General features: G+C 50.0%; 1 protein-coding gene across 1 annotated transcript in view; it reads right to left on the bottom strand.

Moving 5' to 3' along the window:
* LOC112107391 (myomegalin-like) overlaps positions 1-22,304 on the bottom strand; it is a 146,602-nt gene that overhangs the window by 73,362 nt on the left and 50,936 nt on the right. The window contains exons 25-27 of the mRNA XM_024201076.2: positions 20,999-21,050; positions 20,139-20,371; positions 17,481-17,621 (exon numbers count right to left, since the gene is read on the bottom strand). Of these exons, the coding sequence (XP_024056844.1) occupies positions 17,481-17,621; positions 20,139-20,371; positions 20,999-21,050 (426 nt within the window). The remainder of the gene's footprint in view (positions 1-17,480; positions 17,622-20,138; positions 20,372-20,998; positions 21,051-22,304) is intronic.

Below are 22,304 nucleotides of genomic sequence, written 5' to 3'. Positions count from 1 at the left end.
GGCCATCACACCAACGCCCATCTGCCACTGGACTCCTTCCCAGGTAGAACGTGGAGTGCAAAACTAATTGGAATTAATTTGCAAACTGGACACCATCAGATTAGGCCTGAATAAAGATTGGGAGTGGTTGGGTCATTACAAAACCTAAACCTAATTTCCCCAATACTAATTTCGCCCTACTGTTACTCACACCTTCTTGTCAACTGTTTGAAATGGGCCACTCTCATTACCACTTCAAAAGTTATTTTTCCTCCCTTGGTATCCTGCTGTTAATTGATTTGTCTCGTTAGACTGACCTTACACTTGGTAAGGCAACTCCCATCCTTTCATGTATTTATACTTGCTCCTGTATTTTCCACTCCATGCATCTGATGAAGTGGATTTTAGCCCACGAAATTTTATGCCCAAATAAATATGTTAGTCTCTAAGGTGCCACAAGGACTCCTCGTTGTTTTTGCTGATACAGACTAACACGGCTACCACTCTGAAACTAAACCCTTTATGTCTCTCTGCATCTCCATATGTTATGTTCTAGTTCCAGTCCCTCCATCCCCTCATGTGGTCTGGGACCAGAGGGGTTTCCTGATGGAGACGATGGCAGGTCTGCAGAGGCTCCTAGTGGATGCCCTGTTCTGTCCTGGAGGACTGGACCCTGGAGGCAGCATTACAGCTGGTCAAAACTCAGAATTTCCATTTCACAGGAGATTTTGAAAATTAATAGTTTCACATTTCAGTTATGACACAAACTGAAGGCTCTATGATCAAGGAAATAAAGTATTTCAATCATTACTAAATAGTACCTGCCCTTACCAATTTTAAAAATAACAGATTAAATGAATATGGAATATTTCAACCATGATGTCCTCTTATGCAATATTACTATTGAGAATTTATGAAAGTAAAAATAATAAAATGAAAAATAAGAAGTTAAAAATTTGAAATGAAATTTCCAAATTCTGAAACAAAAGTTCCTTGGTACATGTGGTCACAAGGGTTAAAATGAAGATGGCACTTGCAGAGGTTATGAGCAAAGAAAAGCAAATCCAGAGCCAAATCCAGCTGCATATTAGACCCCCAGAGGAGTGTCATCCACAGCTCAGTTTCCTTGTGCAGTCCAGCTTTAAAGGTGACCTACAAAGTGGGAGGGGAAAACACTTGGCTTCTGCCCTCGTTTGCTTCATTTCATTTAAAGTCCTGAAAGGCTTTTTAAAGATTATTTTTTTCTGCTTGTCACTTGCATTGGAAATCGAGGGGTCCCTGTCTACTCCTGGAGAACTCTGTGCTTGACTGGAGAATAAGCAGGATGATGACATCACATGTACCAAGGAGGGATTTTTACTGAGTTTTACACACTCATGGATTGTCTAACTGCTGTGTGTGTGTCACTCCTGCCCAGGGCACAAGGAATGCTGCAGACCCTTGCAGTCCTGCTATTCCCTTGAATCTCAGACCCCCAGGACAATACAGGAGGCATGGGACACACCCACAGCTGCTCCACTCCTTCTTTGCAGGGATCGAAAAGTTCAAAGGCCGCTACTTCCACAGCCGGGATTACAAGAAGCCCCAGGAGTTCTCGGGGAAGAGAGTCATTGTGATCGGCATTGGCAATTCGGGAACAGACCTGGCAGTGGAGCTCAGCCACACCGCAGATCAGGTTTGGTTTAGGGAATTTTACACCACTGAATGGTCAGAATGTTGTGGCCCATCACTCTGTGACTTCAGCTGACTCAGCAGTCGAGTGCTCTTCCCCCTCGTGGCTACACTTCCCCTCCAGAGTGCAGCCATACTCGGGGCCCCAGCCCCTCTCCAATCCACACTGGGGAAATCTTCCACTTCCTGTGTTTGACCCCAATGTGGAATTCCCATTGATTTCAATGGTGTGCCAGCAGACTGGGCAATAGAGGGGAGCAGTGAGGAATGGGGAGCAGATCTGGAAGGCCCACCCATGCAGACTTGCTCAATCTGCTATGCATCAAATTCGTACCCGCTCTGATTTGCCTAGGGGGCCTGTCAGAGACATCAGGCCTACAGCCCACCCTGGGGGGATGCTGAATTGAGAACCCACACCTGCTGTATTACAGGGGTTACCATCTGCTCAAACACCCCACAACCTGAGTGAGCAAGGCCAGCAAGCCTCTCAGTCGATGTTGCTCCCAACAAAAGGCCATTGAATTCCAGTTCTACTGGGGATGGAACGCGTGCCCCGGACACAGTTCATACCACCCACCCTCTTTGTGATCTGCAGGCACTTAATGGCAACTAGGGAGAAGGCATAGACATCTCCTTACAGATATAGGCATTTGCTCACAAGTATATGCTTATGCTTATGACATGGTTTGTCAGGGCAAATGCCTGCCTCTAAGGTTATACCTGCCCTGCAATCAGAGGTGTGACTGCAGTACAGTAGACATACCTCAGCTACCTTCTATCTAGCTAGAATAACTATAGCAGTGGAGCCACAGCAGCACAATTGTCTAGCTGCTTGAGTACATACCTGGGGTCCTAGATGGACTTGTACAGCCTGTGCTGCTATGGCTTCCCCGCTATTGTGATTTCAGCTAGCTAGATCAAAGCTAGATCAGGTATCTACATGTGTTGCAGTCACACCTGTGATTGCTGCATAGACATTACCCTTGAAGAAGACCCTGATTGACCTCCTGCTCAGAACGTTGGTGTCTAGAGATGGCTCTCTGGCTTAGCTAGCTGAGCGGGTTGTGGCAAAAATGGTTCTACAGTCTCCTGAATCATAGAATCATAGACTATCAGGGTTGGAAGGGGCCTCAGGAGGTCATCTAGTCCAACCCCCTGCTCAAAGCAGGACCAATCCCCAACTAAATCATCCCAGCCAGGGCTTTGTCAAGCCTGACCTTAAAAACCTCTAAGGAAGGAGATTCCACCACCTCTCTAGGTAACCCATTCCAGTGCTTCACCACTCTCCTAGTGAAAAAGTTTTTCCTAATATCCAACCTAAACCTCCCCCACTGCAACTTGAGACCATTACTCCTTGTTCTGTCATTTGCTACCACTGAGAACAGTCTAGATCCATCCTCTTTGGAACCTCCTTTCAGGTAGTTGAAAGCAGCTATCAAATCCCCCCTCATTCTTCTCTTCTGCAGACTAAACAATCCCAGTTCCCTCAGCCTCTCCTCATAAGTCATGTGCTCCAGCCCCCTAATCATTTTTGTTGCCCTCCGCTGTATCTTTCCAATTTTTCCACATCCTTCTTGTAGTGTGGGGCCCAAAACTGGACACAGTATTCCAGAAGAGGCCTCACCAATGTTGAATAGAGGGAAATGATCACATCCCTTGATCTGCTGGCAATGCCCCCACTTATACAGTCCAAAATGCCGTTAGCCTTCTTAGCAACAAGGGCACACTGTTGACTCATATCCAGCTTCTCGTCCACTGTAACCCCTAGGTCCTTTTCTGCAGAATTGGTGCCTACCCATTTGGTCCCTAGTCTGTAGCAGTGCCTGGGATTCTTCCGTCCTAAGTGCAGGATTCTGCATTTGTCCTTGTTGAACCTCAGATTTCTGATCACTTTCCCCTCCTCTAAGTGCTTCAGAATTGATTCCTTGAGGACCTGCTCCATGATTTTTCCAGGGGCTGAGGTGAGGCTGACTGGCCTGTAGTTCCCCGGATCCTCCTTCTTCCCTTTTTTAAAGATGGGCACTACATTAGCATTTTTCCAGTCATCCAGGACCTCCCCCGATCGCCATGAGTTTTCAAAGTTTCCCTTTAAATGCATGTGTCTGGGCACAGGCCCAGGGATGTTATGAACCCTGCATTTATTTCTTGGCCTAATTAATCACTCCTGGCAATGGACAACAGTCAGCTGTCAGCACTAATATTTCTAGATCTGCCCGCTGTCTGATGCTATTGGGGAGGAGTTGACGTCTCTGCAGATTTTGGGATAGGTGGAAGATAGCCTCTTCAGTGACTGAGTTGTTTCCTCCCTGCCCTGGGGTCTCTAATATGGCCCACCCTTAATCAAGCAGAACTAACTGCACTGCATTTGGGAGTTCTGGTGGCCAGACACATGCCTTTGACATGCATCTGAATTGGAGCAAAGGTCAGTGTGTTTTTTCAGACAGCAGAAAGTGCTATGGGATGACATGACTGACAAATGCCATGATGCTTGTAGATTTATCGTCTCTCATATGCCATCGAAATGTCGATTCTGTGTTGCCCCTCATTCTTGGGAGGAGTTCCCCATAGTCATCTGCAAAGCCACCTCATTGTCCTGCTTAAAACTTGCCTTTGTTGTTACCTTTACAAACAACTTGACAGTGGTTACAGAGGAACTCCTGCAGGAACTGTACAGATGCCACACCTCCTGTACACTCTTTATGCATCTTTGGTTTCTTGTGACACTCTTCCTGATTGAGGCAGAAACAAAGGAGCCCAGGACAAAGCAGTCAGAGGCTGCAGCCAGACTGTAGCAGGGAGTTTTGTTTCCTCATTTCAGTACATAGTTTCCATTCTTAATAAAGGGTTCATTCTGAAAATGATCTGCCTATCAGTAAGGTACAACATGGGATCAGGACTGGATGGCATAGGGTGCTGGGGTTGGTGCCAGTGCAGAGCTTGTGCACTGCTACAGTGCTTGTGCAACTGCAATGAACTTCCCCACCAGCCCTGACAATCAGGGGAAATGCTGAATGTGCCTGGAAAAGGTTCAAACAGCAGGTTGAGCTGTCTAGGAAAGCCACAGGAGCAAATAAACTGGACGATGAGCAAAAGATTCCTCTGCCCTTAATAGTGGCAGGCACAGAAGCCGTAGATGTCTACGATGCATTCCATACAGATGATGGCTGGGAAAGAGAGGAAAGCTTTGCAGAAATAATGAAAATGTTTGAAGATCATTGTGTCCTTAGAAAAAAATGTTACTTACGGAAAATCTATGTTCCGGATGAGGACAATGAATGAAGGGGAAACAGAAGAGTTTGTCACAGAGTTGAAACTAAGAAGTCAGTGCTGCGAATATGGAATATTAAAAGATTCTCTCATTAAAGACCAGATTGTCCTGGAGTGTAACAATAAAAAAGTCTGTGAAGAGTTAAAGGCAGATGGATCTGAGTCTGACACTAGAAAGGGCAACAGGAGTTCCTCATAAATATCCACAAAGAGCACTGCCTATCACACTGACCAGTATTGCCTCATTGTCTACTTGTACTCACTCCCATGTCTGTCGATATCCATCCGTGGTCTCTTGTCTTATATTTAGATTGTAAGACCCTTAGGGCAGGGACTGTCCTTTTGTTCTGTGTTTGTACAGCACCAACCACAACGGAGCCCTGATCTATGACTAGGGCTCTGAAGCACTAAAGTAACACAAATAATAATAATAATAATAGAATATGTACATGCCAAGCAGCAGAACACACCGAAACACAAATGAAAAGCCAGAGGCATATGCTTGTGAGTACCATAGCGAAACCAGCAATGGAAAAATTCGTGGAAATTAAGTCAGCTAAGGACAGAAACATGGAAAGCAAGAAACAATGCCAGCAATGTGGCAGCCAGCATGAGTATCGCAAATGAACAGCATTCGGGCAGATATGCAGAAACTGTAATGAACCTAACCATTATGCTAAAATGTGCAGAGAAAGCAGGAAAGTACAGAAAAGGATTCCTGAAGTAGATTCATAGATGCCAAGGCCAGAAGAGACCATTGTAATCATCAAGTCTGACCTCCTGTACAACACAGGCCAGAGAATTTCACCAACCGCCAAGAACAGATCTTTCAGAGAAACATTCACTCTTGATTTAAAAGTTGTCAGGGATGGAGAATCCACCACAATCCTTGGTAAATTGTTCCAGTGGTTAATTACTCTCACTGTTAAAAAAATTTAATCTTATTTCCAGTCTGAATTTGTCTAGCTTCAACTTCCAGTCATTGGATTGTATTATATCTTTCTCTGTTAGATCGAAGAACCCCTTATTAAATATTTTTTCTCCATGTAGATATTTATAGACTGTAATCAAGTCACCCCTTAATCTTCTCTTTGTTAAATTAAATAGATTGCGCTCTTTGAGTCTATCACTATAAGGCAGGTTTTCTAACCCTTTAATCATTCTCATGGCTCTTCTCTGAACCGTCTCCAATTTATCAGCCTCCTTCCTGAATTGTGGGCACCAGAACTACACCTAGGATTCCAGCAGCAGTTGCACCAGTGCCAAATATAAAGGTAAAATAACCTCTCTACTCCTACTCAAGATTCCTGTTTATGCATCCCAGAATCTCATTAGCTCTTTTGGCCACAGCGTCACACTGGGAGCTCATGTTCAGCAGTTTATCCACCACCACGCCCAAATCTTTTTCAGAGTCACTGTTTCCCTTGATAGAGTCCCCCACCCTGTAAGTGGCCTTCATTTTTTGTTCCTATATTTATACATTTACATTCAGCTGTATTAAACTCATACTGTTTGCTTGCACCCAGTTTACCAAGTGATCCACATCACTTTGTATCAGTGACCTGTCCTCTTCATTATTTGCCACTTCCCCAATTTTTGTGTCATCTTCAAACTTTATCAGTGATGATTTTAGGTTTCCTTCCACGTCATTAATAAAAATGTTAAAAATTGCATAAGGCCAAGAACTGATCTCTGTGGGGATCCTACTGGAAACACACCCACTCAATGACGATTCACCATTTACAGTTACTGAGACCTATCAGCTAGCCAGTTTTTAATCCTTTTAATGTGTACCATGTTAATTTTATATCGTCTAATTTTTTAATCAAAATGCCATGCAGTACAAACACCTCAGAGAAGTCTAAGTACGTTATGTCAACACTATTACCTTTATCAACCAAATTTGTAATCCCACCAAAATAAGATATCAAGTTAGTTTGACAGGATCTGTTTTCCATACACCCATGTTGATTTGCATTAATTACATTACCCTCCTTCACTTCTTTAATAATCGAGTCCCATGTCAGGCTATAATTATCCAAGTCATCCCATTTACCCTTTCTAAAAATTGGCATAACATTAGCTTTCTTCCAGTCTTTGGGAACTTGTCCAGTGCTGCAAGACTTATTGAAAATCAACATTACTGGACCAGTGAGCTCCTCAGCCAGCTCTTTTAAAACTCTTAGATGCAAGTTATCTGACCTGCTGATTTAAAAATGTCTAACTTTCATGGCTTTTGTTTACACCGTCCAGATATACTAGTGGAATAGAAAGAATGTTATAATCACCATATAATGAGACTATATAATCTGAAGAAGAAGATCTATTCTTAAGCACAGTAATGGAAGAGGCTGAAAACTCAAAAGATTGGCTAATTAAAATGTGCACAAATGGCACTTATATGTAAGACAGCACGTTTGTCACGGAGGTCACGGATTCCATGACTTTCTGGGACCTCCATGACTTCTGCAGCGGTTGGTGCGGCTGGCCCAGGGGCCACCTGAGCAGCTCAGGCAACTCCTGGGCCAGTTGCACTGGCTGCTGCTGGGGCAGTCTCAGGCCACGGCACCCCTCTCCCCCAGCAGCAGCAGGAGTTTGGGTGTAGGAGGGGGCTCAGGGCAGGGGGTTGGGGCATGGGACAGGGTAAGGGCTCTGGACGTCACTTACCTTTGGGGGGGGTTCCCCGGAAGCGGCAACATCCCCTTCCCTCAGCTCTTAGGCGGAGGTGCAGCCAGGCACCTCTGCGCACTGCTTCCGGCCTGTAGGCACCGTCCCTGCGGAGCCGGCACTCGGGGCGGAGGCAGTGCACAGAGCTGCCTGGCCACACCTCTGCCTAGGAAATGAGGGAGGGGGATGTTGCTGCTTCCGGGGAGGCACAGAGCCAGGTAGGGAGCCTGCCAGCCCTGCCAACTCCCCCCCTCCCCAGCACCCGTGGTGCCCCCGGGCCGCCCCCCTCCCCAGCACCCACGGCACCCCTGGGCCACCCCCCCTCCCCCCACCAAGATTTAGTTAGGGGTATATCGGACAGGTCACGGGTCATGAATTTTTGTTTACTGCATGTGACCTATCCATGACTTTTACTAAAAATACCCGTGACTAAAATGTAGCCTTACTTATAGGACATACAGGATAGACACTGGGGCATAAGTAAATGTAGTAACAGAAACTGAAATAGAAAGACGTAAGCAGACCATAAAAGTGGAAGAGTCAAAAGTGTCTGTGAAAAACTATAATGGAGGAACAATTCCAGTGTTGGGAGAGTGCATGCTGACACTTAAATACAAAGGGAAGATGATAAAACAAGAGTTTGTGGTGGTACATAGAGGCAAGCAACCAGTCTTCGGCCTACACATGTGTAAGGGGCTTGGTCTCATTATGAGGATATATGCCACAGAGAGACAGAAGGACAATAAGAACTGGATATGAAAGTATTAATAGCATCATATAATGATGTATCCACAGGAAATGGGTGCCTTCCACTAACATACAAGATAAGGTTAAGAGAAGATACAGAGACAGTGGTATATGCTACATGAAAAGTTCCACAATTTTTAAGAAAGATACTAGAAGAAGAGATCACAGACTTTAAGGCCAGCAGGGACTATCATGATCATCTAGTTGGACCTCTTGCACATTCCAGGCCAGAGAACCTCACCCACCCACTCCTGTAATAGACCCCTAACTTCTGGCTGAGTTACTGAAATCCTCAAATAATGATTTAAAGACTTCAAGTCATAGAGAATCCACCATTTACTCTAGTTCAAACCAGCAAGTGACCTGTGCCCCATGCTCCAGAGGAATGTGAAAGACCCTCAGGATCTCTGCTAATCTGACCTGGGGGAAAATTCCTTCCCTACCACAAATATGGTGATCAGTTAGATCCTGAGCATGTTGGTGAGACCCACCAGCCAGACACCTGGGAAAGAATTCTCTGTAATAACTCAGAGCCCTCCCCATCTAGTGTCCCATCTCCAGCCGTTGGGGATTTTTGCTACTAGCAGTTGCAGATTGGTTACATGCCACTATAAGCAGTCCCATCATACGATCCCCTTCATAAACTTATCAGGCTCAGTATTTTTTTTACCCTCCTTCTCCCCCCCCACCGTTCCCCTTGGGAGGCTGTTACAGAACTTCACTCCTCTGATGGCTAGAAAACGTCATCTATTTTTAAGGCTAAACTTGTTGATGGCCAGTTTATATCCATTTGTTCTTGTGTCAACACTGGCACTGAACTTAAATAACTCCTCTCCCTCCCTGGTGTTTATCCCTCAAATGTATTTATAGACCGCAAAGCTATCTCCCATCAGCCTTCGTTTGGTTAGGCTAAACAAGCCAAGCTCCTTGAGTCTCCTGTCATAAGGCAGGTTTTCCATTCGTTGGATAATCCTAGCAGCCCTTTTCTGCATCTCTGCATCTCATGGAAGATGGTATTATTTGGAGAATAGAAGACCATCAGATTGGGATCAGTCCTTAGAAATCATAGAAAAAAAAGGAGAGGGACCACAGCTGTGCATGGACCTTAAGGAGCTGAACAAAAACATAAAAAGAGAACATTTCTACTTGCCCACAAGAAGTAAAATATTGTCTGAGATGGCAGGAGCCAAATTCTTCAGCAAATTAGATGCATCATCAGGATTTTGGCAGATCCCCTTGGATACAGAGCTCCAAGATCATAGAATCATAGAATATTAGGGTTGGAAGAGACCTCAGGAGGTCATCTAGTCCAACCCCCTACTCAAAGCAGGACCAACACCAACTAAATCATCCCAGCCAAGGCTTTGTCAAGCCGGGCCTTAAAAACCTCTAAGGATGGAGATTCCACCACCTCCCCAGGTAACCCATTCCAGTGCTTCACCACCCTCCTAGTTAAACAATGTTTCCTAATATCCAACCTAGACTTCCCTCACTGGAACTTGAGACCATTGCTTTTTGTTCTGTCATCTGCCACCACAGACAACAGCCGAGCTCCAGCCTCTTTGGAACCCCCCCTCAGGTAGTTGAAGGCTGCTATCAAATCCCTTCTCACTCTTAATTTCTGCAGACTAAATAACCCCAGTTCCCTCAGCCTCTCCTCGTAAATCATGTGCCCCAGCCCCCTAATCATTTTCGTTGCCCTCCGCTGGACTCTCTCCGATTTGTCCACATCCCTTCTGTAGTGGGGGGACCAAAACTGGACACAATATTCTAGGTGTGGCCTCACCAGTGCCGAATAGAGGGGAATAATCACTTCCCTCGATCTGCTGGCAATGCTCCTACTAATACATCCCAATATGCTGTTAGCCTTCTTGGCAACAAGGGCACACTACTGACTCATATCCAGCTTCTCATCCACTGTAATCCCCAGATCCTTTTCTGCAGAACTGCTGCTTAGCCAGTCGGTTCCCAGCCTGTAGCGGTGCATGGGATTCTTTCTTCCTAAGTGCAGGACTCTGCACTTGTCCTTGTTAAACCTCATCAGATTTCTTTTGATCCAATCCTCCAATTTGTCTAGGTCACTCTGGACCCTATCCCTACCCTCCAACATATCTACCTCTTCCCTCAGCTTAGTGTCATCTGCAAACTTACTGACTTGTACTTTCAACACACCATTTGGTAGATACTGCTTCCTAAAACTTCCTTTCAGCATATGTTTGCCTGCAGAACATGAGTCAGATGTGAGAGGCCCTAGGAGGTGTGAAAGTGTAGCCTGAGGGCACAATAATTTGGGCAGCACTGCTGTTGAATATCAGGAACAAGTGAAGAGAGTATTGGAAATTGTAAGAGCAAATAACCTTAAACTGAATTAAGGCAAATGTCAATTTCAAATCATGGAGATAACATACCTGGGAGGAGAGAGTGACCTCAAAGGGAGTGTTGACCAATGAAACAAAGATTTGGACAATACTGAACATGTCAAGACCTGAAGATATAAATAATAATATGTGGAGATATACCTATCTCATAGAACTGGAAGGGACCCCAAAGGGTCATCAAGTCCAGCCCCCTGCCTTCACTAGCAGAGGCAAGTACTGATTTTGCTCCAGATCCCTAAGTGGACCCATCAAGGATTGAACTCACAACCCTGGCTTTAGCAAGCCAATGCTCAAACCACTGAGCTGTCCCTCCCCCATTAAAAAAGGGAATAAAAAGATAAAAAAGGGAATTCAAAGGCTGCTAGGAACTATGCCAGCAAGTTCATGCCTAACTATGTAGCTTCCACAACTCACCTAAGACACCTCCGCCACAAGGTCACTGAATGAGCATGGATGCCAGAACATGAAAGCCCATTCTGATATCAGCTCCAGTGCTGCAGTTTTTTGATCCATTGAAAGCATCAAACTCTCCACAGATGCCTTGAAAAGAGGGTGGGAGCAGTACTATTACAGTGTCATAGAACTGGTTGTGTCTCCTGTGCCTCAAGGGATATGACAGCTGCAGTGATTTTCTCAATGCTTCAAAGCAGAAACTGATCACAAACATGGCTACCCCTCTGAAACTACTGATTGCGATTCACAAAAGGAACTTTGCGAAGAACCACTGAGACTGGGGCTGCTTTCGAAAATACAGAATTATGTGTGGCAGAGCACCAGCTTTGCCTCGCGAGGTCCTGCACTTCTGGGCGGTTAGGGTTTGCCTCAGAGGTTTGCTGTGACCCTCAATGTAGCCTCTCTTCCCTCCTAGAGAGGAGGGTTACAGCTTACTGAGTCACCTTCATCATCGGCCAGTCAACGGGTTTGGTGTAAGAACCCTCTTTAGTCCCTGTCTTCCTTCTGCAGGAGGGGGCTCCCCACCCACCCTACACCCCAGGCCCTCCGGACCTTTTCATCGGGCCCCTGCCCTGTGGCCCCACCCAGCCATCCCACCCCTTCACCGTGAGCTGGCTGAATGAACTGCAGCCAGCTCGTTTCCAGACCATGCCAAGGAAACATCTGTATACGCTCATGCTCCACACCCTTCATGTCCTGACCCTCACGTCCCGTCACGTCACGACATGGCGGGACCTCCTACCACCTCTGGAGAGTGAGGAACCCCGGTGGGCCAGCCTATATTCCACCCTGGTCCCGAAGCCTGTTGGGGATATTAGTTGGGGGCTCCTTCACGGAGCCGTGAGCACGGGCGTCTTCTTGGCGTGGTTGACCCCCGTGCTGGACACCTGCCACTTCTGCAGCATGAAGGAGACCCTGGCGCACGTGTATCTAGAGTGCACCAGGTTGCAGCCCCTATTCCGGCTCCTCTTAAACATCCTGTTACGTTTTTGGCTGCACTTTTCCCCTCACCTCCTTATCTATGCACTCCCTATCCATGGCCCCACCAAGTCGCGGGACCTCCTTGTCAACCTCCTCCTAGCACTGACCAAAATGGCCATCTACAAGACCAGAGAGAGGAGGTTGGCTGATGGGGTTTCCTGCGACTGCAGGGCCTATTTCTGATCCTCCATCCATTCATACGTCCAGGCGGAGTTCTTCTGGGTGGTGTTTGCTGGCTCCCTTGACACTTTCGAGGAGCAGTGGGCACTGTCCGGGGTTCTCTGCTCGGTGTCCCCATCAGGTTCCCTTCGTTTAGCCCTGTGACCTCACTCCTGTCCGTTATATCTTTAGTTGTCCTCCGTAATTAATTGAGATCCCGGACTTTCTAGATCCTCCCCTTAGGCTGGGGAAGGTCCTTTAGCAGTGGACTTCCACCCACCCACTTTCCAGATCCCAACAGGACCAGACTCCTGCACCCAACCGCTCTGGGTCTGTCACACATGTAACCTTTGAGTTCCAACCCAGACACCACATAGTAATGGCTAGGGCCCTACCAAATTCATGACCCATTTTGGTCAATTTCATGCTCATGTGATTTAAAAAATCATAAATTTCATGATCTCAGCTATTTAAATCTGAAATTTCATGGTGTTGTAATTGTAGGGATCCTGACCCAAAAAGGAATTGTGAAGGGGGGTTGTGGTACCCTACCCTTACTTCTGCACTGCTGCTGGCAGCGGCGCTGCCTTCAGAGCTGGACAGCTAGTGAGCGGTGGCTGCTGGCTCAGAGCCAAGCTCTGAAGGCAGAGCTGCTGCCAGCAGCAGTGCAGAAGTAAGGATGGCCTGGTATGGTATTACCACCCTTACTTCTGCGCTGCTGCCTGAAGAGCTGGGCCCTCAATCAGCGGCTGCCCAGCTCTGAAGGCAGCAGTGCAGAAGCAAGGTTGGTAATACTGTGACCCCCCTAAAATAACCTTGCGACCCCCCCCTGCAACTCCCTTTTGGGTCAGGGCCCCCAAGTTAAGAAACACTTGTCTCCCCCGTGAAATCTGTAAAGTATAGGGTGAAAGCACACAAAAGACCAGATTTCACAGAGAGAAACCAGATTTCACAGTCCATGATGCATTTTTCATGGCCGTGAATTTGGTAGGGCCCTAGTAACGGCAGATGCACTCTCAAGAGCAAATGCTCTATCTGTCAATTCACAGGCTGATGATCTGGAACAAGGAATAAACATTCATGTGAATTCAGCTAAATGCTGCAAACAGTGATACAAGAAGTAAAGGAGGAAAAAATCAGCACTGCACACTTGTATATTTCCACTGCAGAAATGAGTTGTCAGTGCTCTCAGGAGCGCCCTGAAAGGGGACACAGGTCATGGTTCCCACAGTGATGGGAAGGAGAATATTGAATCCAATACACGAAAAGCACCTGGGAATGACCAAACCAAAAAGGAGAGCTAGAGAAGTTGTATTCTGGTCACAAATGAGCAGTGACATTGAAGAGATGATGAGCAGGCGTGGAACGTATCAGAAGTACAGAGATTCCCAGCAGAAAGAACCAATGATACTGCAAGAACAACTCGCAGTTCCACAGGACAAAGTCAGAATTGACACGTTCAGCCTGAAGACATGATCATCTGGTTATAATGGACTACTTTACCAAGTTCCCAGAAGTAGTCAGATTCGAAGATACCATCCTTGCAACAGTTTCCAGACTCATCATAGAATTCCATAACTAATAATAACTGACTGTTGTTAGTGCTGTGGAGTGTTGTTAAGGCTGCTAAGTTTTTAATGCTGCTAATGCGGCTGTTCTTGGAGCCCCAGTGTTAGCTGTATTAGCAGGGAGTGCAGCCTGCTGATTCAGCAGACCTCGATGTCAGAGGTGGATTATGGTTTGGTGGGGCCCTGGGCCAGAGCAAGTGGGGGCCCCTTCCCACCCCTTCTACCTGCAGTCCCCCCCCCCACAACCCCTCAGTGCTCCTGCCAGGGAAATGGGGTCGGGGCACGGGGGCTTTCCCTGCTCGGATCGGCAGGAGTGCTCGGCAGAGCGGGGCAAGCCCCCACGCCCCGACCACGCTCCCCGGCAGAAGCACTGGGCAGGCGGAGCGGGTCAGTGCACAGGGGCACCCATTTTTCCAGGGCCCCCCAATTGGCCGGGGGCCCTGGGCACAGGCCCCATTTGCCCAGTAGCTAATCCGCCACTGCTCAATGTTATTCATAAGAAAGACCACAGGCTCAGTTTGGTGGCGAAGCTGCTTGGCCACATTTATTGTCCACAATCCCACAGTACTAGTGCTCCATAGGAGCTACAGATACACTAACATGTGTGCCTGTGACAATGGTACCAATTCAATCAGCACACCAGGATGCTGTCCCCTAGGACAGCACAAAGATGTCCCTCCTATGAGTTCTCCTGTTATACAGTGATACAAACAAGTTATGTATTACACTCCAGGTGTTGTTAGTTTCCATCCTTATCCTTGTACCTGCTAGTTCAAACAAAACATCCTCATCCATTATCCTATCATCCCCTCCTTATCTTTACAAATGTATTTAGTGAGTACTTTGCAGGCGAAGAGTACTAATTTAACAAATAAGTGCAAAAAACATAATGGGTTTTATGTTTATAATGGGTACCTAGCTACCAGTTCTCTAAGGCTAGGTCTACACTACGGGGGGGGAGGAGGTGTTTGACCTAAGATACGCAACTTCAGCTACGCAAATAGCGTAGCTGAAGTTGCGTATTTTAGGTCGACTTACCTGGCTGTGAGGACGGCGGCGAGTCAACCGCTGCCGCTCCCCCGCCGACTCCGCTTCCGCCTCTCACTGCGGTGGAGTTCCGGAGTCGACGGCAGAGCGATCGGGGAATCAATCGCTACCCGCCGATCCGGCGGGTAGTGAAGACGTGCCCTTAGTTTGTTAAAAGTCTGCTTTTCTGAAGTCCATTGTCCTTATTCCGCTGCTCTCACTCCTTCCTTTCCTTAAAACCATGAAATATATCACTTCATGATCACTTTCACCCAAATTGCCTTTCACCTTCAGATTCTCAACCAATTCCTCCCTGTTGGTCAGAATTAAGTCTAAAATGGTTGCGCCCCCCCTGAATTACTTCCTCCACTTTCTGAAACAAAAAGGTGTCCCCAACAATGTTCCCTCTAATTTTTTTCACCCATGTGTGGAATGAATTTTGTTATGTGCACCAATATTGAGATGATGTGCGCCACCAGTAGAAACAAAAAACCTAGATATAATATATATTTTTAAAAAGTTACCATAGGGATAATTATTGCAGCCAGGACAGGTTAGGCATTTTAGAACTCACTACTCAAAGAATTGAATTTAAACATGAGAGAGAAATAAAATTCTGAAATGCACAGACCAGTCAAAAACTAAAATAACAGCACTTTGAAAGAAGAAAATTATAGAGAATATATGTGCATTGCAGGAAGTACCCAGAAGTAACAATAACAACACAAGTATGTGTTGGGAGGTGAGTGTGAAAGAGACAGAGAGTATGTGTGTGTCAGACAGAGACTGTGTGTGTGTGTGTGAGAAAGAAACAGAGACAGTGTGTGTGTGCGTGAGACACAGACAGTGTGTATGTGTGCTGGCTGCTGGGAAAGCATATGAGAGACCGCGCGCTGTCTCTTTAAGGACACAGGCACTCACCAGCAGGCTTGTTCAGACCGCAGCAGCTACCACCAGCTCCCTTCCCTGAGCGCTGTCCCCCAACCCTGCTCTTCAGACAGGGCCGGCTCTAGGTTTTTTGCTGCCCCAAGCAAAACAATTTTTGGCTGCCCCCCCCCCCGGCTCTCTCTCTCCGCCCCCCCCCAACTGCACCCTCCTGCCGCCCCAGCCCTGGGTCACTGGTAACTCGCTCCCAGGGCGGATCATTCAGCAGGAATTTTGGATGTGCACAGAACACAGACAGGATTGGTTCCCATATGGTTACAGAACTGCAGTAAAGTGGAACAATTTTCAGCTTGTGTGATTGAAGGATATCTGGATGCATATTATAAGACTGTCCTACATAAATGAGGAAAAGTTGAGGTGCCTTTATTATTCTTTTGTTCCATTCTTTGTTTCTATGGGGAATTTGCCAATGCAATATTACTGTCTTCCTTTTAAACAACTAAAATTAAAAAAAAAAAAATAAAACAAAAAAAAACAATGGCTGTTGAAAATAGCAATTCCAGTCCTAATAACCACTGGGAAGCATTTCTTGCTCAATTTATTCTACTTTTTCTACAGCAAGTTACAGTGGATCAGTATATTTGATTTGGGGGAAATGAAGTAACAGCTGCCCAAATTGAGCTTGAGCACTCCTGAATTTTGAGGGTGTTCAAATCTGGAAGGCAGGTGCTAGATTCCCTTTCTGAATATTAGCTAAATCTGGAAAAGAAAAGTCAATTTCTGCTTCCATGGCTCAGAAGTGTAAATCCTCCTATGTGCCTGGTACTGTATCTAAAGCTGCCCAGGTCCTAGTAGAGCCTCCCCTCCCTTACTTTTCATTTTAAATTCTAGTGGGATCTCCCTTGCTAGGCTTCAGATAGAGAGGTGCACTGTCCATTTAGTCCACCCAATTCTTTCTTTGGGGGAGAGCCCAGGGCTGGGGTGGCAGGAGGTGCAGGTGGGGGCCAGAGCTGGGGCAGCAGGGGGTGCGGGGGGGGGGGGGGGGGGGGGGGGGGGGGGGGGCAGCAAAAAACCTAGAGCTGGCTCTGTCCCTACCATTCACAGGAAGCTGCAGCATGAGGTTTAAGTTCCACTCCTTCCCCCCCTCCCTTTCCTGTTAATTGCGGCCAAGGGAATGCTGGGAAATGTAGTTCTTTCCCTGCTCCAGGGCTGGCTCTATAGGCAGGGAGCTAACCAAGGAACTACAGCTCCCAGTGCCCCCTGTTGGTTCTCAGCTCCCATGCTGGATTCTTGCGCCCCTGCAAATTTGCCGCCCCAAGCAACTGCTTGCTTTGCTGGTGCCTAGAGCCAGCCCTGACCCCACCCCGACACTCCCACATCCTGGCTCCTCCCCCACATGCCTTCCAGCGCTATTACACCCCAGCCCTGGGAAGGACATGGCAGCAGGGGAACCCCCAGCAAGATGCCAACAAGGTAAAATTCTCCATGCATGGCAGGCCAAGTCCTGCTCGAAGGACGCCAAGGAGCCAGCCACGGTGGAGCCAGCTTCCACCCCTCTGCAAATAAGGGAGGGTTGGAGGGGGGCAGCTGTGGAGCAGCTTCCACCCCTGGGGACAGCCCCTCCAGGACTGGCCTCTGAGCTCTGCTAACCCCGCCTGCAAAGCCATTGTCCCTGCTGCAGCCCGGAGGCGGCCTGTACCTGTGCGTGTCTGGCCGCCGTCCATGGGATGGTGCTGTGAAGATGGCCCAGTGGGGTAGCCTCTGATGGACTCTGCTGGAGCCTGGTAGGGTGCAGCGGCAGGGGATGGGTTGGATGCCAGAGCAGCAGGGTGAGTGACGTCTAGAGACCCATAGGTGAGAGAGAAAGGGTCACATCAGAGAGCCAACGACAGTGCGGGCTCACGCACCAGCGCCCAGCTGCATCCCTGGTGGTTGGGGCAATAGCCACTGCAGCCAAGGCAGGCGTAGCGCCTCGACGGGACCCTCGCCCTGGGGAGGAAGCGGGTGACCCAAGCTCTCTAAAGCAGATGCAGAGAGAGGAGACCGGACGTAACACAGCCGCCGGGCCAGCCGGCATCTCAGCATTCTCCATAGAACAGCCCCTTGCTGACCTGAATCTGAATGGGCTGCGGAAGTGGGGTGTTTCCTCGAATTCCTACGGCACCCCAGCACAGATGGGAGATGCCCACGCATGGCCAGAGCCTGCCTCACAGACACCCGCTTGCTGGTCACATTGGGAAGCCTGGGCATTGCGCCCAAAGAGGTTCTGTGTGGAACCCTGCAGCGGCTTCCTGGTGACCCTGGGCAAGCTGCTCGGAATCTCTGGGCTGGATCCTGATCCCAGTTACACTGGTGTAAACCTACAGCAATCCCCCTAGCTCCAGCACAGCCACTTCGGAGTCGCACCAGAGTCCAAAGCAGGCCCTCCGTGCCTCAGTTTCATAATATGCAAAAAGGAGGCTACACGGCAGTACACCTCTCTGCGGTGTGTATCTTTGATCTATGGGGCTTCCCTAGCTATGGGACAGGGGCCGGTGTTTCGGCTACGAAACCCCCACAGCTTGCCCCCATCCATCAACTCAGGCTGCGGGGCTCTAACTAGGGTGACCAGATGTCTCGATTTTATAGGGACAGTCCCGATTTTTGGGTCTCTCTCTTATATAGGCTCCTATTACCCCCCAACTCTTGTCCCAATTTTTCACACTTGCTGTCTGGTCACCCTACCTCTAACACTGCGGTGTAGAGGTCTGAGTGTGGGTGGGGTGGGCCCCAGGCCCCTCCCCACTTCTGGGGTTTCAATTTTACAGCCCCACAGCCTGAGCCCCATGGGCCGGCTGCGTGCGTCTGCAGCCTGGACATCCCCACTGGTACGCAGAGCGCAGCCCAAGGGGGCCCTGAGACACTGCTGTAATAGCCTGCATGGGCAGTGCAGGATCAGTCCCTTTCGGGGGAGGGGGGAGGAGTGAAGAGGGCTCAGCTATGCCCAATGGGGCATGGCTGTGACATCATCCAAGAGGCCCAGGCAATTGGGATGCAGCTGTGGGTAATCAGTGTCCCAGCAGCTCCTGCCAGGGAATTGGCCTGTCTAGGGGCTACCAGCCAAGTGCGCCAGCGGGGTGTGGCTTGTGAAGCCCTCTAACTGCCCTGCACAGTCCCTGCTGGTGTGCTTTAAAAGGTGCCTAGTGCACGCAGCCAGAGGCCCCTTTAACGCGCACTAAGTACCTTTTGGAGCGCACCAGCAGGGTCTAGGCAGGGCAGTCAGAGTGCAACACCTTTTAAAAGTCACACCCCTCTGGCCTGCTTTGCCATACCACATAGACAAGCCCCAAGAACCCCTCCATCCCCCTCGCTGGCTTTGCAACCGCTGACAGCCCACCCTGTCCAGTGCGCTCCCTCTCCTAGCGATACAAGTAACCCCTGAAATTCTGAGGACCAGACAAAACTAGAAGGGAGAGAGCCAGCTCTCCAGCCTTTCTGGGTCCCGCTCTCTGTCCACTCTGTGTCCTGCTGCACGATGGAGGCCAGGCTGGGCTCTCAGAGCAGGAGCGCACTGGCAATCAGTTCACTCAAGGTATTTAGCATGGTTGTAAAGGCTACTGGGGTTCCTCCCACAGCTCTAGCCAGCCTGCAAAGTTTGGTGGCTCCCTCAAGGTGTTAAGTACCTCGGGTTAATCATTGCCAGGTCCAGAAGCCACTGAAGACAAGTGCCACCTCCCTCCCCTCCCAGCCAGCTTCCCTGGTGTTTGGGGGCTCTTCACACAACCACCCAGGGGAGAAAAATAATATTCTTTTATAGGATAACATGGTTGAGTGGCAGGGGACTCTGGGGCAGGAGGCGGCCAGGGAACAGCTTCACACAGCCTCGATTCCAAGCCGGCAGCGCCCCGAGAATTCACAGATGTCTGACAGCACCTAAAGGTACTTCAGTGGGAGGAGCTGGAAGGGTCATTATGAGTGAGGTGGGTGCCCCCCTGATTCTGAAGGCAGGTCTACACTTCACACACTGCATCGGTGCAGCTGTTGTGCTTACGTGAGAGAGCGCTCTCCCGTCGGCGTAGCTAATCCACCTCCCTGAGAGGCGGTAGCTGTGAGTGTTATTTTGCAGAGGCCAGTGGCAGACGGATTGGCTGGGATGGAAGTATCATGGGGCTGCCAGAGTCGAAGACTCATCTCCTGTGGGCTGGAGGTGAGCCCTGAGACACTGTGGGGAAGGGGCCCGGCTCGGGACACTAGAGACCAGTTCCCGTTGCGTGCCCTGGTCAGCCCTGAGAGCGCACAGAGGGCTCGGGGCAGCCTCCCCATTCTGCCAGCCCCTGCCTGGGCACAGTCCATAGGACACAGAAGCGCCCAGCTTTACCTGTGAGGTGCCGGGACGGCTGCTCGCCGCGATCCCCCTGGAACTGGCTGTACTCGCTGGTGGCATCCCCGTCGGAGCAGGCCTCCGGGCCATCAGACAGGAAGGAGGCGCTGCTGTTGGAGCGGGGTGACTCGGAGAGCGCACGGCTGCTGGATGGGGTCTCGCAGCGCTCCTGAAGCTTGGCCTGAAGGGTCTCAATCATCCTCTCCTTCGCCCGGAGCTCCTTGCTCAGCCTGGGAGGGAGCATGTGTCAGCCCCACATCTACACGCGCGCACAGTTCACATGTTCAACGGTAGGGGTGGCCTCGCATGATGCACTGAGACCATGCGTTCCCCTGCCCCATGCATTCCCGTGCCCCCTCTCTCTACAGGGTCTGATGGCCTTGTCTTTGGCACACCCAGCTTCCCACTCACTCAAGTATCCAAGCCATCCGCCCACATGGGCCCCTTCCTGCTCTCATGAGGGTGTTCCTCACTACAAAGACCCCCGCACACTGATATGAAAGTCTTCAGATGCCCTGTCCCAGGCTCCTGGGCATGGCCGGGCCCCCGCATGCAGGGGCGCAAAGGAGACAGCCTTGCAGGTATTAGCCTACGTGCCACTAGCCAATGTCTCCCCTGGGCTGGGATCGGGCTCCGCTGGCCTCTTTGCTCAGTTTTACGGGGCTAGTAGAGGAGAGGCAGCCTAGCACAGCTGGAGAGCCCTGGGAGGCCCTCGGACTCCCCTTTGCCAGCAGCCGGTCAGCAAAGAAGAGGCCGGTGCCCTTTGCTCTGCAAGGCAGCCTGAGCCCCGTGCAGTGCGGCAGGCACCCTGCCCGAGCAGACATCCCAGGGCTCCCTGGAATCACCCGTGTGGTTACCTGAGCGCCACGAATTCGTGTCCGGTTTTATCCTCCACGTCAGAGCGATCCCCTGAAAGCAAAGCCAGAGGGGTCTTGTCAGGCAGGGCTTTGGAGCTGTGCTCTGGCTCCGCTCCAGCGCCAGGCAAAAACCTGCAACTCCACTGCTCCGCGCTCCAGCTCCGGGCTCTGCTCCAAAGCCCGGTCGGGGCGCAGGGCGGCACAGCGCCAGCTCCCCTTGGGCCCCCATGCCAGAGCACAGCACCCTCCATTCTGTGACACCGAGAGACCATACCCCCCCCCCCCCCCGCCGAGAACCCACCCCCCCCCCCCCCCCCCCCCCCCCACGGCGCTCCCCCCCCCCCCCCCCCCACTGAGAGACCACTGAGAGCACAGGCCCCCTGTCACTGAGAGACCACTGACAGACCCCGGGTCCCCTCCCCCATGCAGTACCCCCAGACTAAATTGCCCCTGCTCCAGTCCCAGTCCCCAAGCTGTTCCCACCTGCTCCGGAGGGGGCAGCCATCCTGGGAGGAGTGGTCATGCAGCTACTCTAGGCCAGGGCAGCGCTCTCCATGCCTGGGGGTAACCCCCCTCTCTGTGGGACCCTGGCCCCCAGCCAGCTCTCAGCGCAAGGTGGAGCCATCTCAGGGCCTCACCCTCCAGCTCTGCCCAGCAACACCCTGACACGCGTCAGGTGCTGGAGAGATACAAAGGGACCTTCCCTAGCATGTGCAGGGAAATGCTGTTGTCAGCCAACCAGCAAAGACAGCAATTGCCAGAGGAGGGCAGATGGGGCTAGCGCAGACTCTGACCATGGGGCACACTAGCTGCTGCAGTGAGCAATTATGGGATCACCGGCCCTTGAGGGACTTTCCTTCCAACCACGGTCATTCCCCAAGGTAGGCAAGCCTACGTCCCCTCTCATGTAGTATTAAGATTAGCCCTGTAGCTGCAGCTGTTCTCTCTCCATATAAACATTCATCCTTTGGGGAATCCTCCTAAGCCCCTGGCCTCAATGAGATCTAGTGGCGGTGAGTTCCATCAGCCAGTGGTGCCAGGGCCGGTGCTACCATTTAGGCAAACTAGGCGGTTGCCTAGGGCGCCAAGGTTTGTGGGCGCCAAAAAGCGGTGCCCCCAATTTTTTTTTTTACAGCGTTCCTACGCCCCCTCCCTGAGCGCGCGGTCGCTGCTCCACTTCTCCCGCCTCCCAGGCTTGCAGCGCCAATCAGCTGTTTGGCGCCGCAAGCCTGGGAGGGGAGGAGAATTAGAGCGTGGGCGGTGTGCTTGGGGAGGAGGCGGAGCAGAGGTGAGCTGGGGTGGGGAG

This window comes from Terrapene carolina, unplaced genomic scaffold (genome assembly GCF_002925995.2).
Source record: "Terrapene carolina triunguis isolate 2854851 unplaced genomic scaffold, T_m_triunguis-2.0 Scaffold210, whole genome shotgun sequence".
Taxonomy (NCBI): Eukaryota; Metazoa; Chordata; order Testudines; family Emydidae; genus Terrapene; species Terrapene triunguis.
Note: the sequence above shows the minus strand (reverse complement) of the source record. Positions and strands in the feature narration are given on the sequence as shown.